This window comes from Ciconia boyciana, chromosome 3, assembly GCF_034638445.1.
Source record: "Ciconia boyciana chromosome 3, ASM3463844v1, whole genome shotgun sequence".
NCBI lineage: Eukaryota > Metazoa > Chordata > Aves > Ciconiiformes > Ciconiidae > Ciconia > Ciconia boyciana.
In genome coordinates this window covers 124,062,528-124,080,799 of record NC_132936.1, presented here as the reverse complement: position 1 = coordinate 124,080,799, position 18,272 = coordinate 124,062,528, and the positions used below count along the sequence as shown (strand labels likewise).

The 18,272-nt window shown below is 42.3% G+C and overlaps 1 protein-coding gene across 6 annotated transcripts in view; it reads right to left on the bottom strand.

Moving 5' to 3' along the window:
* The window catches only part of XPO1 (exportin 1), a 40,171-nt gene extending 23,259 nt beyond the window's left edge, over positions 1–16,912 (bottom strand). The window contains exons 1-5 of one of the 6 annotated variants that reach the window (XM_072857488.1): positions 16,800–16,912; positions 16,102–16,157; positions 12,094–12,225; positions 8,267–8,368; positions 4,283–4,355 (exon numbers count right to left, since the gene is read on the bottom strand). In XM_072857488.1, the coding sequence (XP_072713589.1) occupies positions 4,283–4,355; positions 8,267–8,368; positions 12,094–12,219 (301 nt within the window). In that variant the 5' untranslated portion in view covers positions 12,220–12,225; positions 16,102–16,157; positions 16,800–16,912. Of the gene's footprint in view, positions 1–4,282; positions 4,356–8,266; positions 8,369–12,093; positions 12,226–15,327; positions 15,454–16,101; positions 16,715–16,799 lie in introns of those variants that run through there. The other 5 variants (XM_072857487.1, XM_072857490.1, XM_072857486.1 and 2 more) reach the window with 5 other exon arrangements.
* Positions 16,913–18,272: the final 1,360 nt, after the last annotated feature.

The following is an 18,272-nucleotide window of genomic DNA, read 5'->3' as shown; positions in this document are numbered from 1 at the left end:
ATCCATTATCTATGTGCTTTTCAGCAGAAAAAAAAACCTAACTCACGAAAATTCTTAAAAAGGGCATAGAGCTTGTCTTCCCCACACACACACAAAAGTGCCATGTAGCTCATTCCCCCTTCATGACACAGAGAATCAAAAACATCTCTTCGTGAAGCAGGCCAGAAATTTCCATTAAAATCTCTAATCACTCCACAGAAAAATCTCTCTTCTACCGCAGCTTCCACTACATCAGAAGCTTTATACTTAACTCCAGGACCTTCCTGTGAGCCACTATAAACTGCATCTCTCTGAACACTTCACTTTTTTTTCCCATTTCAAAATGAGAAAAGTTGTACAAGCAATTCAGGTTTCATAATGAAGTAGTGCTTATCCATTCCAACTCAAGACACTCCAGACAAGCTCGCTCTGTTCACGGGAACATAATTTCATTTCACATTGCAGGATTAATGAAACGTATCACTGAACTGGAAGACCAAGAAGCCTATATTTCTAGGCAGGTTTTCACACTGTAAGAGAAAATCCTATTGAGACCATAGCACTTTAATCAAATGACATCCTTTATAAGCATTATTAAACAATCAACTCTACAGAGTATCAGAGTTTAAAGCAATTTATTATCACCTCAATAAACTGAGTATTTTTACTTGAGAATGATAGTACAATCCTCTGGAAATAAGCCAAGTTCACCACTGTATGGGATGTTCTGGAATATGCCACCCACCTTTCACTAAAGCAGCCTCAGTAAGGTTTGAATGAAAACCACATTACATCATTTGCATACGTGTAAGAGCAATCCAAAGCATTCTCTTAAAGACTAAATAATAATTATAAAGAGCAAGTCTAACCCATTGCTATGGTCTACTGCTAAATGTGTCTGAAGGCTGAACATGCAGGCCAGGCATCTCATTTAACTGAATTTTACCAGTACTGTAAATTCCACTTTTGTCTAGATAACCAGGTCAGCAATTGGTTCAAACTGCTAACTCCAAAAGCAAACAAAAAAAATTCAAGAACAAGAAAAAGCAGAGTAATCACAGAAGTATTCTAGAATAAACGTAAACTGTTTTGCCCCATTCCTGTTTTACAATTATGGGAAAATACAGACGAACTTTCCAAAAGTGCTTACAATCCTCAACCTTCAAAATCAGTGACACCTGAGGAACAAAAAAAAAAAAAGACCAACTTTTTACAAGTGAAAAGGCACCAGGGCCAGAAGAGTTCAAGACTAAAAGCTATTTTAAAATAAAAGCAAACTTAAGAATGGAGTTTCAAGTCCAAAGAACACATCTGAAGAAAACATATTTTCCTACTTGCATTTGGAATTCCAGGCTGGAAGCTAAAACCTCCCAACATTCAGACAGAAGCAGTAACAAAACCCTGGCTAACCTCAAGGCCCAGCAAGTCATTCTGATGTACAACTTGAGGTATAGCAGGGGGCGGGAGGGCACACTCAAAAAAAGGTTACAGTTCAGGCTCTGTAATTAATGACATCATTTCATTTCTCCAACCATTTTCAGGCAGGTTGTTTCAAAAACTTTTTCATTCACTGACAGCTCAATTCAAGTCTGCTCTTAACTTCAACTCTTAAGCACTGCTAATGCTAAAGGGAAAACAGTATTTTCTCATAAACGGATTTAGTTTCATCTTAACCAAAAGTAAGATTTGACAGCTGTATTTACTACACAAATCAAATTAGACATGTTAAGTTTTATAAAGTAAGATATAAGGTAAAATTAACTGATTTATAACCTGCATGAATTGCTTTGTTACTAAGCATTACTTTGTTATATTGAGTTTCAGTTTCCTGCACCCATATTTTACTAGTTACACTCCAAACAGGAAAATTCTGTCAACTGAAGGAATGACTGGAGTCAGAATCAAGGAAACCTCAACTTAACCAGTCGTCTTATCTCCCAGGTAATCAAACTGTCTGAATGAGCTCTGGAGCAGTTCTTTTGTACCAGCCAGTATCATTAGCCAAAAAAAATAAAAAACAACCACCACCACAGACCAGATGAAACTGGATTGGAAATGAAACATTGATTCTCCCTCCTATGCCACTGAGGCCGAGATGGATCAAATGCCACGGTACGCTAAATATATTTGGTTCCTCTTCTATTCATGTACAGGAGAAAACAGACAAGTAAAAGCCAAGTAACTCAATTCCCCTACTACGTGAGGATAAAAGTCAGTTTCACAATTTTAGCTTGGCTCTGTGAAAGGCAAAATATTTTAAAACATTGAACTAAAGACACACATTTGTTAGCATGAAGGAACTTTTTTCCCTCTGGCATCTGCAGAAGTAGTACAAATCAGGAAAAATAAGAACACAATACCTTAAGTTGATTGCACAACTACAGACAGTAACTTTATTTTGCATTGCAATGTATCTAGCTATTGTTATTACATCTGCTTAGATGACAGGAACCAGTCAAACAGTACTATCCTGCAAACAGTGATGTAACAAAAATCTAAAACACCAACTCAACTATATCGGTTCCACAATTCATTTAAGCCATGTATCCAGTATTACCTTGGCATCTCAAGAACAGATGAGATAACATGACCCAAAGCACAGCCAGCATCCTCATTCTACCACCACCATTTCTCACCTATTCTATGCGTTAAGAGTATGTCTTTTTAAGACTTAAAATTACTCAATTATATTCTGTATTTGGCACTTGTTCAGTTACAAACTGTCAAGTAGGTCTACCTTTGTGACATCTCCTATTCTACTACGCCTCACTTCACCAGTGGGCAGTAGTAAGCCGAGTAACTGCTTCAAGCTCCTGACTCCTTACTTTCTTCCTGCTCTGCTCCCACAGCCAAAAACTTTAGGAGAACAACTTCCAAATGCTGAAACTAAGTGCTCATAGTCAGGAATGTAACCAGATAGGAGTAAGTTGAGATACTCTAATTATTAAAAGCACGCAGAAGACTTAACTTCAGGGTGCTCCCTTAGTTTCTCAAAAGGACATAGCTGTGTTCGAGCCTTAGTTGAAGCCGTTCCCTAGAAGCCTGCAAGTCTGTTTCCAACAGCAGCATGAGTATGAAACCCTATTTCCACTTTCAAGAGCAGCTGCGCTTTATCTGTCAACCTATAGTTGGAAGGAGCGGGCGAAAGGTGAGAAGAATAACAAATCACAAAAACATGGAAGTCTCCCTCCACACATTTGTTTTCATCGACATTTACAATTACGTTTTAATCAATATAGTTCCAGAACCTAAGCACTGGCAGTAAAAAGTTAAAGCACATCTTGGCATTGTTAATAAAAGTTCACAGCAAAACACAGGAATTTGGAATAACTTCAATGAGTTCCAAAACCAGCTTTTAGTAAAAAGCCAAGTATAGAATGGTGACAACATTCACTGTCAAGAATTTTAAGTAGTTGTACTTAATGTTTTGAAGTTCAAGTTACCATGACCTGACAGAAAGCAACATGAACAAGCACTAATCCTGCACCACAGAGGTACCTCCATTTACTATAGCTAACGTCTAAAATTCAACACACACTGCAAGCTATAAGGGATAGAGGGGAAAAAAATGAAAAACAGCATTTATTTTAAGACTTCCAGATTCCTTGCAATGACAGAATACTGGGGTTTGCCCTTCCCTGCACTTCCAGTTACAGCAATCTAGCTTCATATGCACTTAACATGAATTCAAAGCAGACTTTATAGTATCTCACTGTCTAAAAGAATGAATGACCATTAATAGGTAAGACTACACATTTACTTTGTGTTTCTGTTTTTAAATAATTACAACTGCTTACCATTTCAAAAAAGTCACATTAATCTACACATGCTACCAGATGGACCACGGAGCCTACCAGAAAACATGACAGCGTACCGGTGGGGCTGCATACACAGCCCAGACAAGCTGAAGAGAGCCTCCTGTGCCAAGTACAGAGAATCGAAACCTCTACCTCAAAGCCAGGAGCTGACTTCAGAAGCTGCATAGGGTTAGACCTCTTCAGATAAGTTTGGCCTATAAGTCAGTACAACACTTAAGTGATGACGTTTCAAAACTGTCAGTCACACCTTTTACCTTCCCATGACATTTACAGAAATTCATGTGCTCACCATCCCACTGAGACCATTATCACGAAAGGGAAAGACATGGTTTCATCATCCAGAAAAACACAGATGGTCCTACGACATGAGGAAAAGTTACTAGCTTAATTGCTTTTCAAGCTGAAAATTACTTACATGGGGACTGACGGTCTAAATCTCAGTTAAGAGACAAAGTTAAGAGGTGAAGACAAAAATCCCTCCCTACCTTCACACTGGTTCCTTGGAAGAATCTTCCATCTTGTTTTTATCACATTTTCCAAGATTTGCAGTCCATAATACTGAAATTGGAGAAGAACAAAATGTGAGTACATTACTGTAGGACTAACTAACTTTCAGGACTCTCATTCAATCAGACATTCACACTTAACATCTAAGACTTCAAGATTATTAAACTAACAATTTTATTAAATATATGTCTATTCACCCATTTTCTGAGGTTTCATGCATTTTTTTTCTTGTTTTATTCTTCGCTATACTAAGTCCTGCTGTTTGATCATGCTCACACCAGGAGGGGGGGTGGGGGGGGAAATAATAATGAAAAGCCCTCTGGCAGACAATTTTCGCTATCTGGAAAAGAGAAAGTAGCAGCCAGATATGAATTTGCATCACAAATGACTGCTCATATGTTCAAGCATTAACACAACCAGGCTCCTAAAATATTTAGCAGCTTGGATGGTCTCAAGCTTCCTATCGTTCCTCTAAGAGCTGAAAAAAAAAAAATTTTGTCTTAGCATCACATGTCCTGACACTGGCACTTTCTAAAGAAAGTACTTCCCAAACTTCACTGGTGTGTTACTTCAGGAACAGCAAGACAACCCACAGGTTTATTTAATTTCAATGCCCACCCCAATATGGCAGCTATTGCTACTATTTAAAGACGAACTTTTGTGCTCAGTCAAAGAATAATAAAAATGTGAATAAGCTCTTGCAAATCCTTTTACCTTTCAGGAATTCCTTCCTATGTTCTTACCCGAAACCGTTAACGTTTGCAAAGTAATCAGTAAGGCCAGTCCCTCTGCCCATTTGTCCCTACTGCCAACTCACAGTAACAGGGAAAGACGTTTGTGATGTACGATCGAAGAACTTTAATATGTAAAGCCCCATTAGCATGAATAGACAGGAGAGAAAAGGGGACAAGGAGTTTTGCCTTTACTTTATCTGCAGTGGATTAGGAAGAAAAAAAAATATCACATCAATGCCTGAAAGGTAAAATCAAATTTTCACAGTTAAAAGTTTGGCTGAGAATAAGAGTTCCTCTTTAAAATGGTTAGTTGTTATACAAAGTAGGATCATTAGTATTTCAACCAAAGGGATCACATAAACTTCAATTTAATTAAAAAACACAATGTAGACTGTCCCGAACTACATTGTATTAAAGTACCATTTTTGCTGTTCTCATCTTACCATAACCTACATCCCTTTGCTTCTCAATCTGTCCCAAGCTCCCAAGAGCTTCACGTGTACATCCTGCATTTACAAAATATTCTGTCACCTTCCAAAATCTTGGGTACCAAGAAAACTTATGCATTAACAGAAAGTTGGCAGGGTATTTTTTTTCCTTCGTGGGCAGCAGCAAAAGTTTATCAACTAGATTTTCATCTGTAAATTTACTTAATTACTTAACATAAAAGCTAAATGAAATCAAGGGAATGTTCAGATAAGAAAACGTATGAAAATGTTCTTAAGCAAAATGCTTCACTTCACAGGAAGTTATTTCAGCCACTGCTATAGATTTATAGATACCATTTGCACCTGATGCAGGCTCACCATACAAAACATACTTACAAAAGCTTCTAACAATGTTGAAAGTATGAACATTGATATCAGACAGTGCTAACTTTCCTGAAGCAGATCTAAACTCTGGTTAAATTTCTAGATTCTACAGGGACACATATTAATAGCCCTTTCAGGTAACAGCTGCCCAAAAATGTTAGTTTTGCTTCCAAACTTTTTTTCCGAAAGCCAACTTATTTGGCTTTTAAGATCAGAATGGCAAGTGTCCTTTCATTTTACAAAAGCACTAGATGACCAAAACAAAACTTAAGTGAAAATCCTGACATAAACTGAGGACAGACCTTATCTTAGTCTTTTTGTTTCCCCACTTAGGATTTCCTCTGAGTCAAAGAAAAGGACAGACACCTCTAGCAATTGGCCACACCTATCCCTCATTATCTGCTCAAATACCTAATTCAGATTAATGTACCTTAAAGTGTGAAGAGGTTCATGTTGTCTAGGCTTCTACTCATTCTTTTGCACATATGTGACTTCAATTCTGCCCTCTCCTAGCGTCTTGTTCATCTCTTCCTCAGTACTAGTAACATCCATTTTTCCTAACGCTCGCACATAAAATGAAATGGCAGCAGTAATAAAATCACTGTACACAATCTTCACCTACGCACCTTTCTTGCCATACCATGTCTGAAGGCTTCATCAGCCCACCTGAACACTCCGCAAGGGGCTTTCTGGGTTTTTTTAATTTTGTTTTTAAGCTTCATTTGATGGTTCTAATTTTTGGTATTTCCCTGATAATGAGATACATCAAGCCCAAAAAAAGTCACTGACACCAATTACAACTTTTGCCACCTGAACTATCAAAAGTGTACTTTTTAATCAACGATTATGACAGTGCACGCACACACATTTAAACTGCGCATAAAATAGAAGTCTTTCAAAATTCATTTGCTCTTGCTTTGCTTATTTCTAATTGTCTAATAGCATTTCACTGCTCAGTTATGAAGATGAGGGACAGGTAACAGCAAAGACTGGAAAAAAGTACAAAATGATCCCTATGGTAGAAATTTCTATGGTACCCTTATTACTTATTCTATGCACCGAATCCCTTTCCCTCCCACCTCCCAAGAAACAAAAACAATTGATGAACAGAATTCAGTTAAAGGGAATCAAAAGGGTAGACCTTGTGGAGGCCTGCCGTCAAAGCCTAGCTGTGTCAGTTGCACAGGAAGACACCCCTTTTCTTCCTATTACAAGCAATCAACATAATGGAACATTATGATTAATATCAGGTAGTGTTAACAGCTTTAATTAAAGAAAAAATATGATTGCATAAAAGCCAAATGTCATAGTGCATAAATTTAGCACCAAATCATTTGCAATTTATGTAAATTGAAGAATTCTTTACCTGTTGCTTTCTTTCTGTTCCTCTAATCATCTCATTTTTCACAAGACAAATTTGAGTTTTTAAAAATACTGTTGATAAATCAACTTAAACATTAGTAATGTCTGTCAGTATAAAAAGCAAAGTTTACCAGGCAAGCAAACAGGCAAACACTGTTACTTAAGGTTAGCACTTTGAGGAAGTTCTTTAAACTGTTTTCCCTTAAACTTCAGAGAGCAATGAAAAAAATGGAACCATTTCATGAATACCACCTGATTTCAGAAACCATCCAAACACAATTATTTTCTGTTCGAACACAGTGTGTATCAAGCAGAAAAACATGCATGTCAGTTATTTGAGATAATCATCATCAACTTAAGACAGCAAAAAAAACACATTTCGATCAACTTTTCGGTTCAAACTTCAGAAGCCTTAAGTAAAGCATTTAAAATTGTAGGAAAAAAAATGAATGCTGCCCCTTTTAGTCTCTACCACGATGGATGGATTTAAAACAGCAGTACAAAGCAAATGTGTTCTGCATATCAGTAAAGACTAATCTCATACTACAAAGAGTTTGGGGTGCTTAACTTTCATTGAATGCTCAAAATCTTGGCCTAATAAAGTTTCTCTTTTGTCTTTAATACACCTAGGGACAAATTCTCTCCTCAAGTTACGTGCCCACGGCTCTCACTATGATCAAAAACAGCCAAGCACTTACCCAAGGACAAAATGTGGCTCTAGGAGACTTTTCATTACTCGGATGTATATAGACACACACCAATCGTTGGAACTGGCACTATGCTTGTATGTGCCTTGAAAAAAAAAACCTGTATTTCCAATTTAGCACTACTTTTTTTTTAAAAAAAAAAAGGAGAAAAACTCTTGTCAATGTAAAAGGAGGTTTAAATATTTTGTCCATTTACAGTTCTTGTTTAAAGCCAACTTTGGGAACAAGACAATAAAAAAAAAGTGGTTTGAATCAAGAAAGTCTATGGCTAAAAATGAGATACCTTCCTCAAAGTTTATGAATGGAAGAAAGAGGAAAACCAAATAAATAAAAGTTAATTTGCTTACTTTGGTATTCATGTTCTGAGAGAACTCCAAAATAGTATCAACTCTTGTCCACGCATCAGGATGTTCTTTTAAGTGAGTCAAGACTTCCTGTGCCATTCTTTGCTAAAAGCAAGTTTGATTTAAAAAAGTATCAGTATTAGATTATTTAAGAAATTATATACTGTCAGTGAAGACATTAATATATAACACATCTTTAAATTACTTATCCAAGTTAGGCAGAACTCAATTAGGAGCAACGGGTCTCTTACACCTCCTTCTGTGTGACAGTTAAAGTTTATTAACAACCAAACTCCAAAAACGCCTTGATGCAAGACAGTAATTTACTTACTTCCACTCTTCCATACTGAACGATTCATCTAGACCAGCAGTGAACGTGCGAGAACACCACACATTACAGGGAAAACATACTAGGAAATGAAGTCTTCTCCCATTCAAGAAAGTCATCTAGATGAAATTTTATTCAAGGGCACCCAACCTTTCTAGTTCTACTAGAAGCATTCATATAAAATGCTAACTTCAAGGAGTACTGTATCATGATGCAAAGTTGATGTAGGAACTGTTGATTTTATTTTGAAGAACTACAGAGCAGAGCATTAGAGGTCTCCAATCCCTACTTCTGAGGAATCCCTTGATGTATCTAACAGCTTACAAAACAATAATAAAAACTGATTGGGGGGGAGGAAGGGAGTTGGTCACGCTAATGGTTCATTCTTCCTTGGGACTAATATTTACCAATTATTGTACTAGATACTATGGTTTCAGTAACTTGCAAAACCTCATCTGAAGCAATTACACACTGAAATAGCTGAATTCATTTTAGCTATCCTTTTCAAAAGCCTGGAGGTCCATAAGCATTTTTTTTTTTTTTTAGGGAGCCAAATGATGTTAGCTATTTCAAAAAATGCAGTGTACTGACAAATCTTGCTGCAAATTCTATTACCTACAAGCATCAGACACTGTCCTACCAACAAGATGAACATTTTACATCACAGTTAACAGAACTTAGTTCATTCTTTCACTGGACTGTAGAGCCAATTCAATAGAATTACAAAGCAGTTAAAGCTTTACTTTAGGATTAACTTCAACAGTTAGAACTTACTACAGCTATGCAGATTTCTAGTCTACTACAAGAACACACCTGAGCTAATCATCAAGTGGTGTAAGAAAACATAAGTTTTCAGTAAGACAGAAACCCCATCAAGACCCAAAATCTACATGCGTATAATGCAAGAAACAGACAAATTGGGTATGGGATTTACCAAGTTAAAATTTAAGCTACAACAGTAAAGAGCAAGGATGTCTAAAGTACAATACTGGCATCCCTACTTAATATAATTGAGCATAGTGGAGCAATTCCCAGTCTGATACTGACTTTGACTAGCAAGTAAGTCCCTGTATGTTTGATATGGAGAAGTACCACACAAATATTCCTTTTAAGTCCAAGAGCAGTACAACCATATTCTCATAGTATGACATTAGAGCTTAAAAAAAAAAATCAGCATTTTGGATGCAGTTTAGTCTAAGAGGGAAAGAATAGCTGTATTACTTCCAAGTTCAACCTGGGTGTGTTTTTATACTGGCCTCCTTAGTGCTTCTAATACTGATGACATATCACAGGATCAAATTTCAACACCAACAAAATACAGATGCTCAATATCCTTCTCCCAAGCACTGAAAAGTTTGCTCTCATACCCACTAACCCCTTTTCTGGACATCAATTCCTGCAGTTTCATCAAAACAGTATAAATTTAACAGTAATGCTTAATCAAGATTGAAGCCTCACTGCGTTGTTGCTACCAAAAAGAAAAATCAGTTAGCAAATAATCCTTCTGCACCTGTGAAGGTCTAACAGAGCAATGGAACTAAGAGTCTGGGAAGAGTCCAGGTAAACACCTATGAGTTGTCTGAAGTCTCTTTAGTCATGTGTTGCACTGGGGTGGGTTTGGAGACATTTTCTCTTTTCAGAGAAGTATACTAAAAAAAGCTAAGAACAGAAAAAAACGTAAAAGTCTAGGACAGAAAAGAGCTTCTTTCTTGCCTAATATAGATCAGCAGATAAAAGTTTTGCAAGCAGAGATAAGAATTAAGCAGAAGGAGGAGACAGGTGAATCTGAAAGCAAGTTCAGCATGGGCCATCCAGGCTGCATTCTAAACCTTTTTTACCCTAACATTACCCTAATCTATTCCAGGCAAACCATTGTTAACCTCCCAATTTTAATACTTAGTTTCCTCAACTTCTATTATTCCTGTCACCCTTTAAGTCATTATTGGAGCTGTCAGGCTCCACAGAGAAGCATTTCTTCCTGAAGGAACTTTTGAACTCCTTGGAGGAGGTAAGAGCTCACAGACTCACTGAAATGTGTCTCCACCTTTGGACACGTACTAAAATAGCAAACCAAATTTTCATTAAAGTGACATGTATAAGCACATGTATTTAAAATAGGTTTATATCGTAATTCACTTTTGCCACTTAAGCGCCACCTCTTGAATTTTTGCTTCTTATTGCATTAATTTTCTAAATACCAGAGCCTATACCCAGCTGTTTTAAGTGAAGCAACTTGTCACAATACCAGAACAATGGCAATTTGATCATTGTATTTAGTGTAACGCTCTATTCTCCTTATAAACCTTCCCAACTTTTTAAATTCCATTCAAACCAAGCAATACTATAAGCACCACCTATTTTGTAAGGCAGTACAGTAAACAAGCACTTACAAAACAAGCACTCAGAAGTCCGTACTTTTAAGGTAAAAGCTACAAGCAGTTTTCTGTCATGTGGTCATTTAAAAAACTACAGCTAGTAACTATCTGAATTTAGGAAACTCAAAATGCAAGTATTTCAAAAAACAGCAAAGTATTTCAGAACCTGTAGGAATTCACATCAGTAAGCCTTACAAAAGCTTTTTTTTTTTTTAAGAGAGATACACAAAACAAGTATATTATTGTTTATTCTAACAGCTGGAAGGAACAGAAAAGCATCGGCTACTTTGTCTCATTTGAATTCACCACTTATTGTTGTGCAAGAATATCTTACTAAGAGATGCCTGACACTGAAACTCCCAATTTGTGAAGCATGAACAATTAAAATTTGCCAGAAGAGGAACTATGCCAACACCCTCGTAGCAATACTTGCTTTCAACATCCAAGTCTTATTTCTAAAGTAGTTCAAGAAATAGATAAAAGCAATACTAAGATTCACTTTCAAGACAATATAGGCAAATACACAATGCACACATTCCCCCAATTTAAACTTAAGACTTCACAATCTGCACTAAGTCCAAAGAAAAGAGTGCAAGAAGAACCTGTGCAGACAAACAGTAATGGGGAAAAAAAACTAGACACAAGAAAGGGCAAACGCTTCTCTTAAATGTGACATGCTTCTTTATAAGTACAAACACAGTAATAACATCAAGATTTTTCTTTTAAATATAATCCTTCAGTGAAGCCACCATTAAATTTAAGGCTTCACAATCCTGTCCACAATAATAAATAACAGGTAACTCAGACCTTCCTGAAGAACAAAGTCAGAGAATGCAAGCTGCAAGAAGCGCCCTTACCAAATTGTACTTGCTCATACCTTTCAACAGCAGAAGGCATGCTAGAAATTAACACACACTAAACTAACACTTTTCTAAGTGTCATTTCAATGTTCATTACATGAGGCCTGCCTTTAAACCAGGGCACATGAATTATAAGTGGTATTCCAGTCACTGGCAGAGTAAATTCACTAATATTACTGATTTTTATTGAAGTGAATTAATTTTGCTCAACTGATTTGTTACAAGGTTAAACATGGTCAATAAACATAGCTCCTAAGTCCACATTACCTGCGCGCCTTCTCCATGGTACAAGCAGTTCACCACATTGTCCAAGAGATTGATATCCAGTTTCTGGTTAAAATCCAGCAGCTGACGAGCTGCATGGTCTGCTAACATTGTCATAATTGCTGGCATAGATTACTGCAAAATAAATTAAAAAATATTTGATCAATTAATAAGGCATTATTATTAAATATGGTTGTAAAGCAAGTGCTTCAACTTAAGCATCTTGTTTGGATGAGATGAGAGCTATGTTAGAAGTACTAGATAGCACTGAATACAACACTCCTTCAATTGTTGAGCAAGTAGCAGGACAAACTCTTTCTGAAAAATTCACACATCGCTACCCCAACTAAATTCTCAGGGTCTTCAGCAAGTATAACACATAACAACAGTCTGACTAGTCAATGGGCTGTATTATCAGGAAGCCGAAACGTATTTCAGAGCAGGTATCAACCCCTACCAGTCTCTGAACATGCATAAACCAGGAAGTTTGCTGTAGAAATACCTAGTATCATTACAACCAAAACCCATACTAGCAATCCTAGTTGAATTTGGAGTTTCCGAGGCCAACATGCACATTTAGAAGATCAGTTCTAAAAGCTTTTAAACAACTGGTTATGGAAGTGAAATGTGATCCACATACACAGTAAGAATCAGCCAGAGGGCATTTTTCAAATACTTGGGGGAAAAAAACCTTACAAGTTAACTACATACAAGTAAAAAATTACCACTGAAACTAAGGAAGTTGACTGTTTAAAGGCACTTTGAGAGGATGAAGTAAGGGGACTGTTAAGTCAGCAGGTTACACCATGTACCACGTTAGATCACTTCAAACTGAAATGGAATTCTACTGGAGGATTCAGGTCCCATAAAACCAGCAACACATGCATTAACTCTTTGTCCTAGATATAGCAGCCTCGGTATTATGCAAAGGAAGTCAGGTGGGGTGTGCGTGATTGTGAGTGTGCATCTAAGATGCTTACCAGCCAGAGACTGGTACAAGATAAAGGCAATCACGAAAAGCAAGAAAATAAGCCAGAAACCACAAAATTGTGGATGGTAAGTTATAGTCTAACCTCTTCACCGCACCCCCTACGTTGAAAGCACTTGATCAAGTTTATTGCTCTTTTCTCACAGTCACTGGCAACTGTAACACATATTCCTTCCCTCTCCTCTACAGCAGCTCTCCTGCCATTCACCCTCCTTTTCAGAATCTTCTGTAAAGCTACAAATTTCATACAAAACTGCTCCCTTGAGAAATAGCCAGAAGTCTGGACAACTACGAGACCACTCAAAAAGTTACACTAGAGCTATCTGCATACTCAGAAAGATACAATCTGAAACTTTTCCAGAAACACCCCCAACACGCCCAGCCAACCCATTCTTTAGAGTAAGCTAGAAGTCAGATCTGCCCTTACTAAGTAACTTCATGTGCAAGTATGAATTCGTTTTATGCCTTACATATTTAAGTCATCCTCAAAAGTAAAGAGCAAGACAAACCTGTGCCTCAACCCAAGTAATTACTAATTAAGTGAAAGTCCTACAGTAGCATACAGACAAGGAAAATCTTTTGTTTAGTAACGCTTATTTGCAAGTAGTGTCAAGCAATTTCATTTACTTCTATACAGAAAGATACTAACTTCAAAAAACAAACACTTTAATTCTATTTTGAAGTAAAAAAAACCCACACCCCCTTATTTAGTTAGTATTACTACACTAATGTAATCATTTTGAGGGCTCCATCTCAACATCCAGTCAGCCTTTTTTACAACAGCTACCTAGAAAAACAGAAGGAAATAAACATCAAGTAGAACCCAAAATAAATTAAAACTAACACTCTACATCTCTCCTTTCTCCTTCCCCCCCAAACTCCTAAAGTTTTCAAAATTGCAGCGTTAAGTATGGAAGCAGGAAACAAAAACAGCAGGGAAGGCCGATTTCATTCTTTTAACACAGAAGGACACTTTAAAATTTCATCTCGCAGAGGGGCAGCAAGCAGCACTACTAGAAGGAAATGGCACCAATTAATAAGCTCTTCAGCTTAGAGCGGTTAATACTCCCACCAGACACGCGTGCTTTCAGGCACGCCCCTTTTTGTTCACATCTGGCCTCCATGGCTGCACCGTGAGCCGGGAAAGCCGTTTTCAAACTACAATAAACATCGTAAATCAGGCGTTCCTCAGGTAGGGCCATTCATTTCAGACTGAAGCCTCTTTTGGTGGTTTTTACGCAGCCCTAGGAGCACAAACGAGGAGCCACGTGACCCAGAGAAGTTATTAACCACATGGAAGCAGAAAGGAAATGTTTTGAATAGGGTCCTTTGCCACTCCCAGCATTATCTTCAAAATGACCTACCTACTCGCAAACTGAAATACAGAAATGGCGGCTTTGTGGTCAATACCAACTGCAATCAACTCGGTTTCCTACTCCTCACAACGTACCCACATGAAGCTTATAATCTTGGATTTACTATACTCCTCTATTCTTTTCCCCATCATGCCTGAACAGGTTTAGACCTCAGCTCTGAGAACCACCACTAATCAATTCTTCAACACTGCCAATAAATGGGGAAACAGAAACAAAAGAAGAGAAAAAGTTTAAAAAAAAAGAAAAATCTGAACTACAACACAGCAAGAATCTGACATCTACCGAAGGTCAAAAGAACTGCATTTACAGCACTGTTTACATAGTTATCCCAACTCTCGATGACCCTGGACCTTTAAGTTTAAGACAACAGTTAGCTTATTCCGATATACCCTATTCATTTAAGCATGCAGTGCACAGGAATAAAGGCATACATTTTAATAGTAAGAAATGTTGAGTATTCACAATGAACCCTAGAGCACCTTCAACCCAGCTACTTAAAGTTCATTGGGGGCAGCGATTAAACAAAAAACCCCTAGGAGAGCCACTCTGCCCCATTTCTAAGCATGCAATTCCGCTACTGAACGCAAGCGAATTACCGCCCCGCTACCCTCTTCCAACGAATTAGTTGCATCACTTGTAAATTCCTCCAGCTGCACGATACGAAACGGAGCACATCACAAACGCATTCGCATTACACTTCACACACCAGCAATCCGCAACGAAACGATTCCTTCCCTCACGACTTTACACACGTGTGCCCGCGGACGAGATTAAATACCACCGCTTCGCAAACGGCTGCCCGACACCTCGCAGCATTCATTTTCGCCACGGCCGCGCCCGCCACGGAGCGCCCCCCAAATACCTCACACCCACCCAGCGCGGATGCCTTCCCCTGCTCCCGCCGCAGAGCCACGGCCGCGCTGCTCCCCAGGGGGCAGCGCCCCGCCTCGTGGAGGGGGGCCAGAACCGCTTTGGCCGAGGAAGGAGCGGCGGCGGCGCCCCGGGCGGCGGCGGGCGGGCGGGCCGGGGCCCTGCGGAGCGCGGCGGGCCCGCGGCGGCGCAGCCCCTCCCTCCCTCCGCTCCCTCCCTCGGCTCCAGCCCTGCGCTCTATACAGGGCCCCCACGTGATCCAGGCGGACGTTTCAATACTGCTGCACAGACACACAAAAATATTTCTGGAAACTTCCACTCCTAATAATTTACAGATTATGTCCCTACTTTTACCCGGACCCGATCCCACCCCCCCCAACCCGCTCAGCCCCCTCGTAATGAGGGGCAGGCCCCCGCCGTGCGCCCCAGCAGCGGCTCCCGGCCCCCCTGCCGCCTTCCCCGCAGCCCCAGCGCCCGTGGCGGGCTCTGCGCTGCGGCCAGCCGCTCGGCCAGGCCTAAGATGCTTGTACCCCAAACCCTATTTTAAACACACCCCCGCCCGCCCCTCAGGGTTTCTCCTCGGAGCCTGTTTCGCCTCTCCTTCCCCAGCAAAGACTTTGCGCCCTCCGCACGGGCACACGCACGGCCGTACCCCTCCCACTCCCCCGCCTCCACGGCCCCACACCTTCTCCCGAGCGCTCCCCCTCGCCCCGCGCCGCGTTACTCATCGCGACGACCCCCCACACCCCCCTGCCCGCAGCCTGAGCACTCACTTACCTAGGTGTTTCTTACAGCCTCTGCCTTCAAAAAGTAGGGGTGGGTGAGCGAAGTTTCTAACCACACGCCAAAAAAAAAATGAAAATAAACACCACCAAAAATAACCCTCCCCCCCCCAAAAAAAACCCGAAGGGGGGGGACAGACGAGCGCGCCCTCCTCCCTGTCGGGTATGTATTCTCAGCACCACTCCTCTCCTCCCCACACTATCCCCTAGCAAGCGTGCCCTGGCCTGACTGCACTAGGCGCCCAGCAGAAGCCTGCGGCCCCCGGGCGGGCGCTCCCCTCGGCGTACAGCTCCGCGCCTTCCCCTCAGCCCCGGAGCAAGGCCGCCGGGCGCGCAGGAGACGGGGCGCGCTTCCCTCCTCTCGCTCGGGGGGCAGGAAGGGGGGCGGCGCGGGGCTCCGGCCTCCCAAGGCCCCTGGTAGGGGGGGGGAAACTTCTACCTTCCTCGTGGCCCTGGCTGCCCCAGCTCCGGCTCGGCGGGGCCCTGGCTCTCTCTCCCGCGTCGCTGGCTGCCCAGGCCCGGGCCCGTACGGCTGGGTCTCTCGCTACTCCTGTTGCTGCCGCCCTCCCCTAGGCCTGGCCGGCGCTCAGTTCACCCCCATTCCCACCCCCCCCCGGCTCGCACTAAACTTTGCCCCCTCAGCTGCGCCGGCGGTTCCCCCTGCGGGCTCCCCTACGAGCAGGTCACACGCACGGCGGCAGAGGCAGCGGTGGTAGCAGGGACTGAGCGCGGCGCGTCTCCCCCTCCTAATGCCACAGACTCGGAACCGGCTCAAACCGGTTCAGACTGGGAGATTCCATCTCGGTTTAGTTTTCAGCCCATGGCGCCGCGGAGCGTTTGGAAACCTCGGACCTCCGCCCAGCCGCCTCTCCCATTGGTCCCGAGCGCTGCCGCCGCGCAAGCGGCCTCCGCGCTTATTGGACGGAGGGCCTGTCGATCCGCTGCGCGCCTCGGAGGGGCGGAGGGAGAGAGCGGCCGCGAGGGGGGAGGGGGGGATAAGATAGAGGGGATCCGCCCCCTCTCCGGCAGCGCTTTGCGCGCAGAGGCGGGGGAGACGGGGGGCGGGCCGCTGCTGGCTGACAGGCCGAGCCGAGCTGTCACTCAAAGACGGACCCGCCTTTAGTTCACAAATCGCGGGCGCGAGCATTGCTGCGGTTTGGTTGGCCGGCGGCTCGGCGTGACGCGCGGGGCTGAGCGCGGCTTTTAGGGCTGCTGAGGCGGAGAGCGCGCGCGGGGGAGGGGCGGCAGCGGCGGCAGCAGCAGCAGCAGCAGCAGCAGCAGCAGCAGCAGCAGCAGCAGCTCGCGGGCCGGCGGCAGCGACCGTTGGGAACCGTGGGCTCGTGCCCGAGGGGGAAGGGGGGCCGGGCCTTGAGGAGAAGAGACTTTGGCCCCGTTCGGGAGGGCTCGAGGCGTCCCGTTACCGCTGAGGCGCTGTGTCTGTGGGAGTGCAGCGATGGGGGGGGGGGGAGTCGCCTGGTGCGTGGGGCCCTGTCTGAGGGGGCGGCGCGGGGCTGTGTGGCGATGGCGGGCCTTACCTCATAGGTCTCCTCTGGAGCGGGGGCGGTCAGTGAGGTGGGTGGTGAGTCCACGGATGGAGCGCTGCTTTGGCGTTCCGAGGCCGGCGGGTGGTTAAATCTTCGGCTGTGAAGAGTGGGCTGTGTGGGCAGGAGGGGCAACAGCGAGGGGTGGGTGCTGGCTTACCTGTTACCCAGGCAATCCTGGTACCTCCACTAAGGCCTGTGCAGGTTGGAAGGGTGGTATCTCCCGTCTCCTCTACGGTGCCTGTATTCATGAGGTATCCAGCTTGCTGCAGCAGCTGTGTTCCTCAGTGTCTTATAGCTGCCTTCCAAGGTGGGGTTCACATAAGGTTGGTTTGCCCACAGATAAGAGAAATCTTGAACTGTGTGAGGAATGCTCGTCTACCAGATGTGAACAGGGGTGATCTCAGGGCAGAGACTGGCTTGTCAGTGGTGGCGCAAACTCGGCAGGCTATGGTTGCATGTCTCATCGCTACCTGAAGGAGCGGAAGAATGTGCCTATCGGCTTTCATATGGAGAAACTCTTATGAGTTGTGTAGTATATACAAATATGCTGTAATACACTTTGTGTTCAGTGGAGGTACTCAGTACCTGTGTATGCATTTCAAAACCTTATTTCCTTATTTGA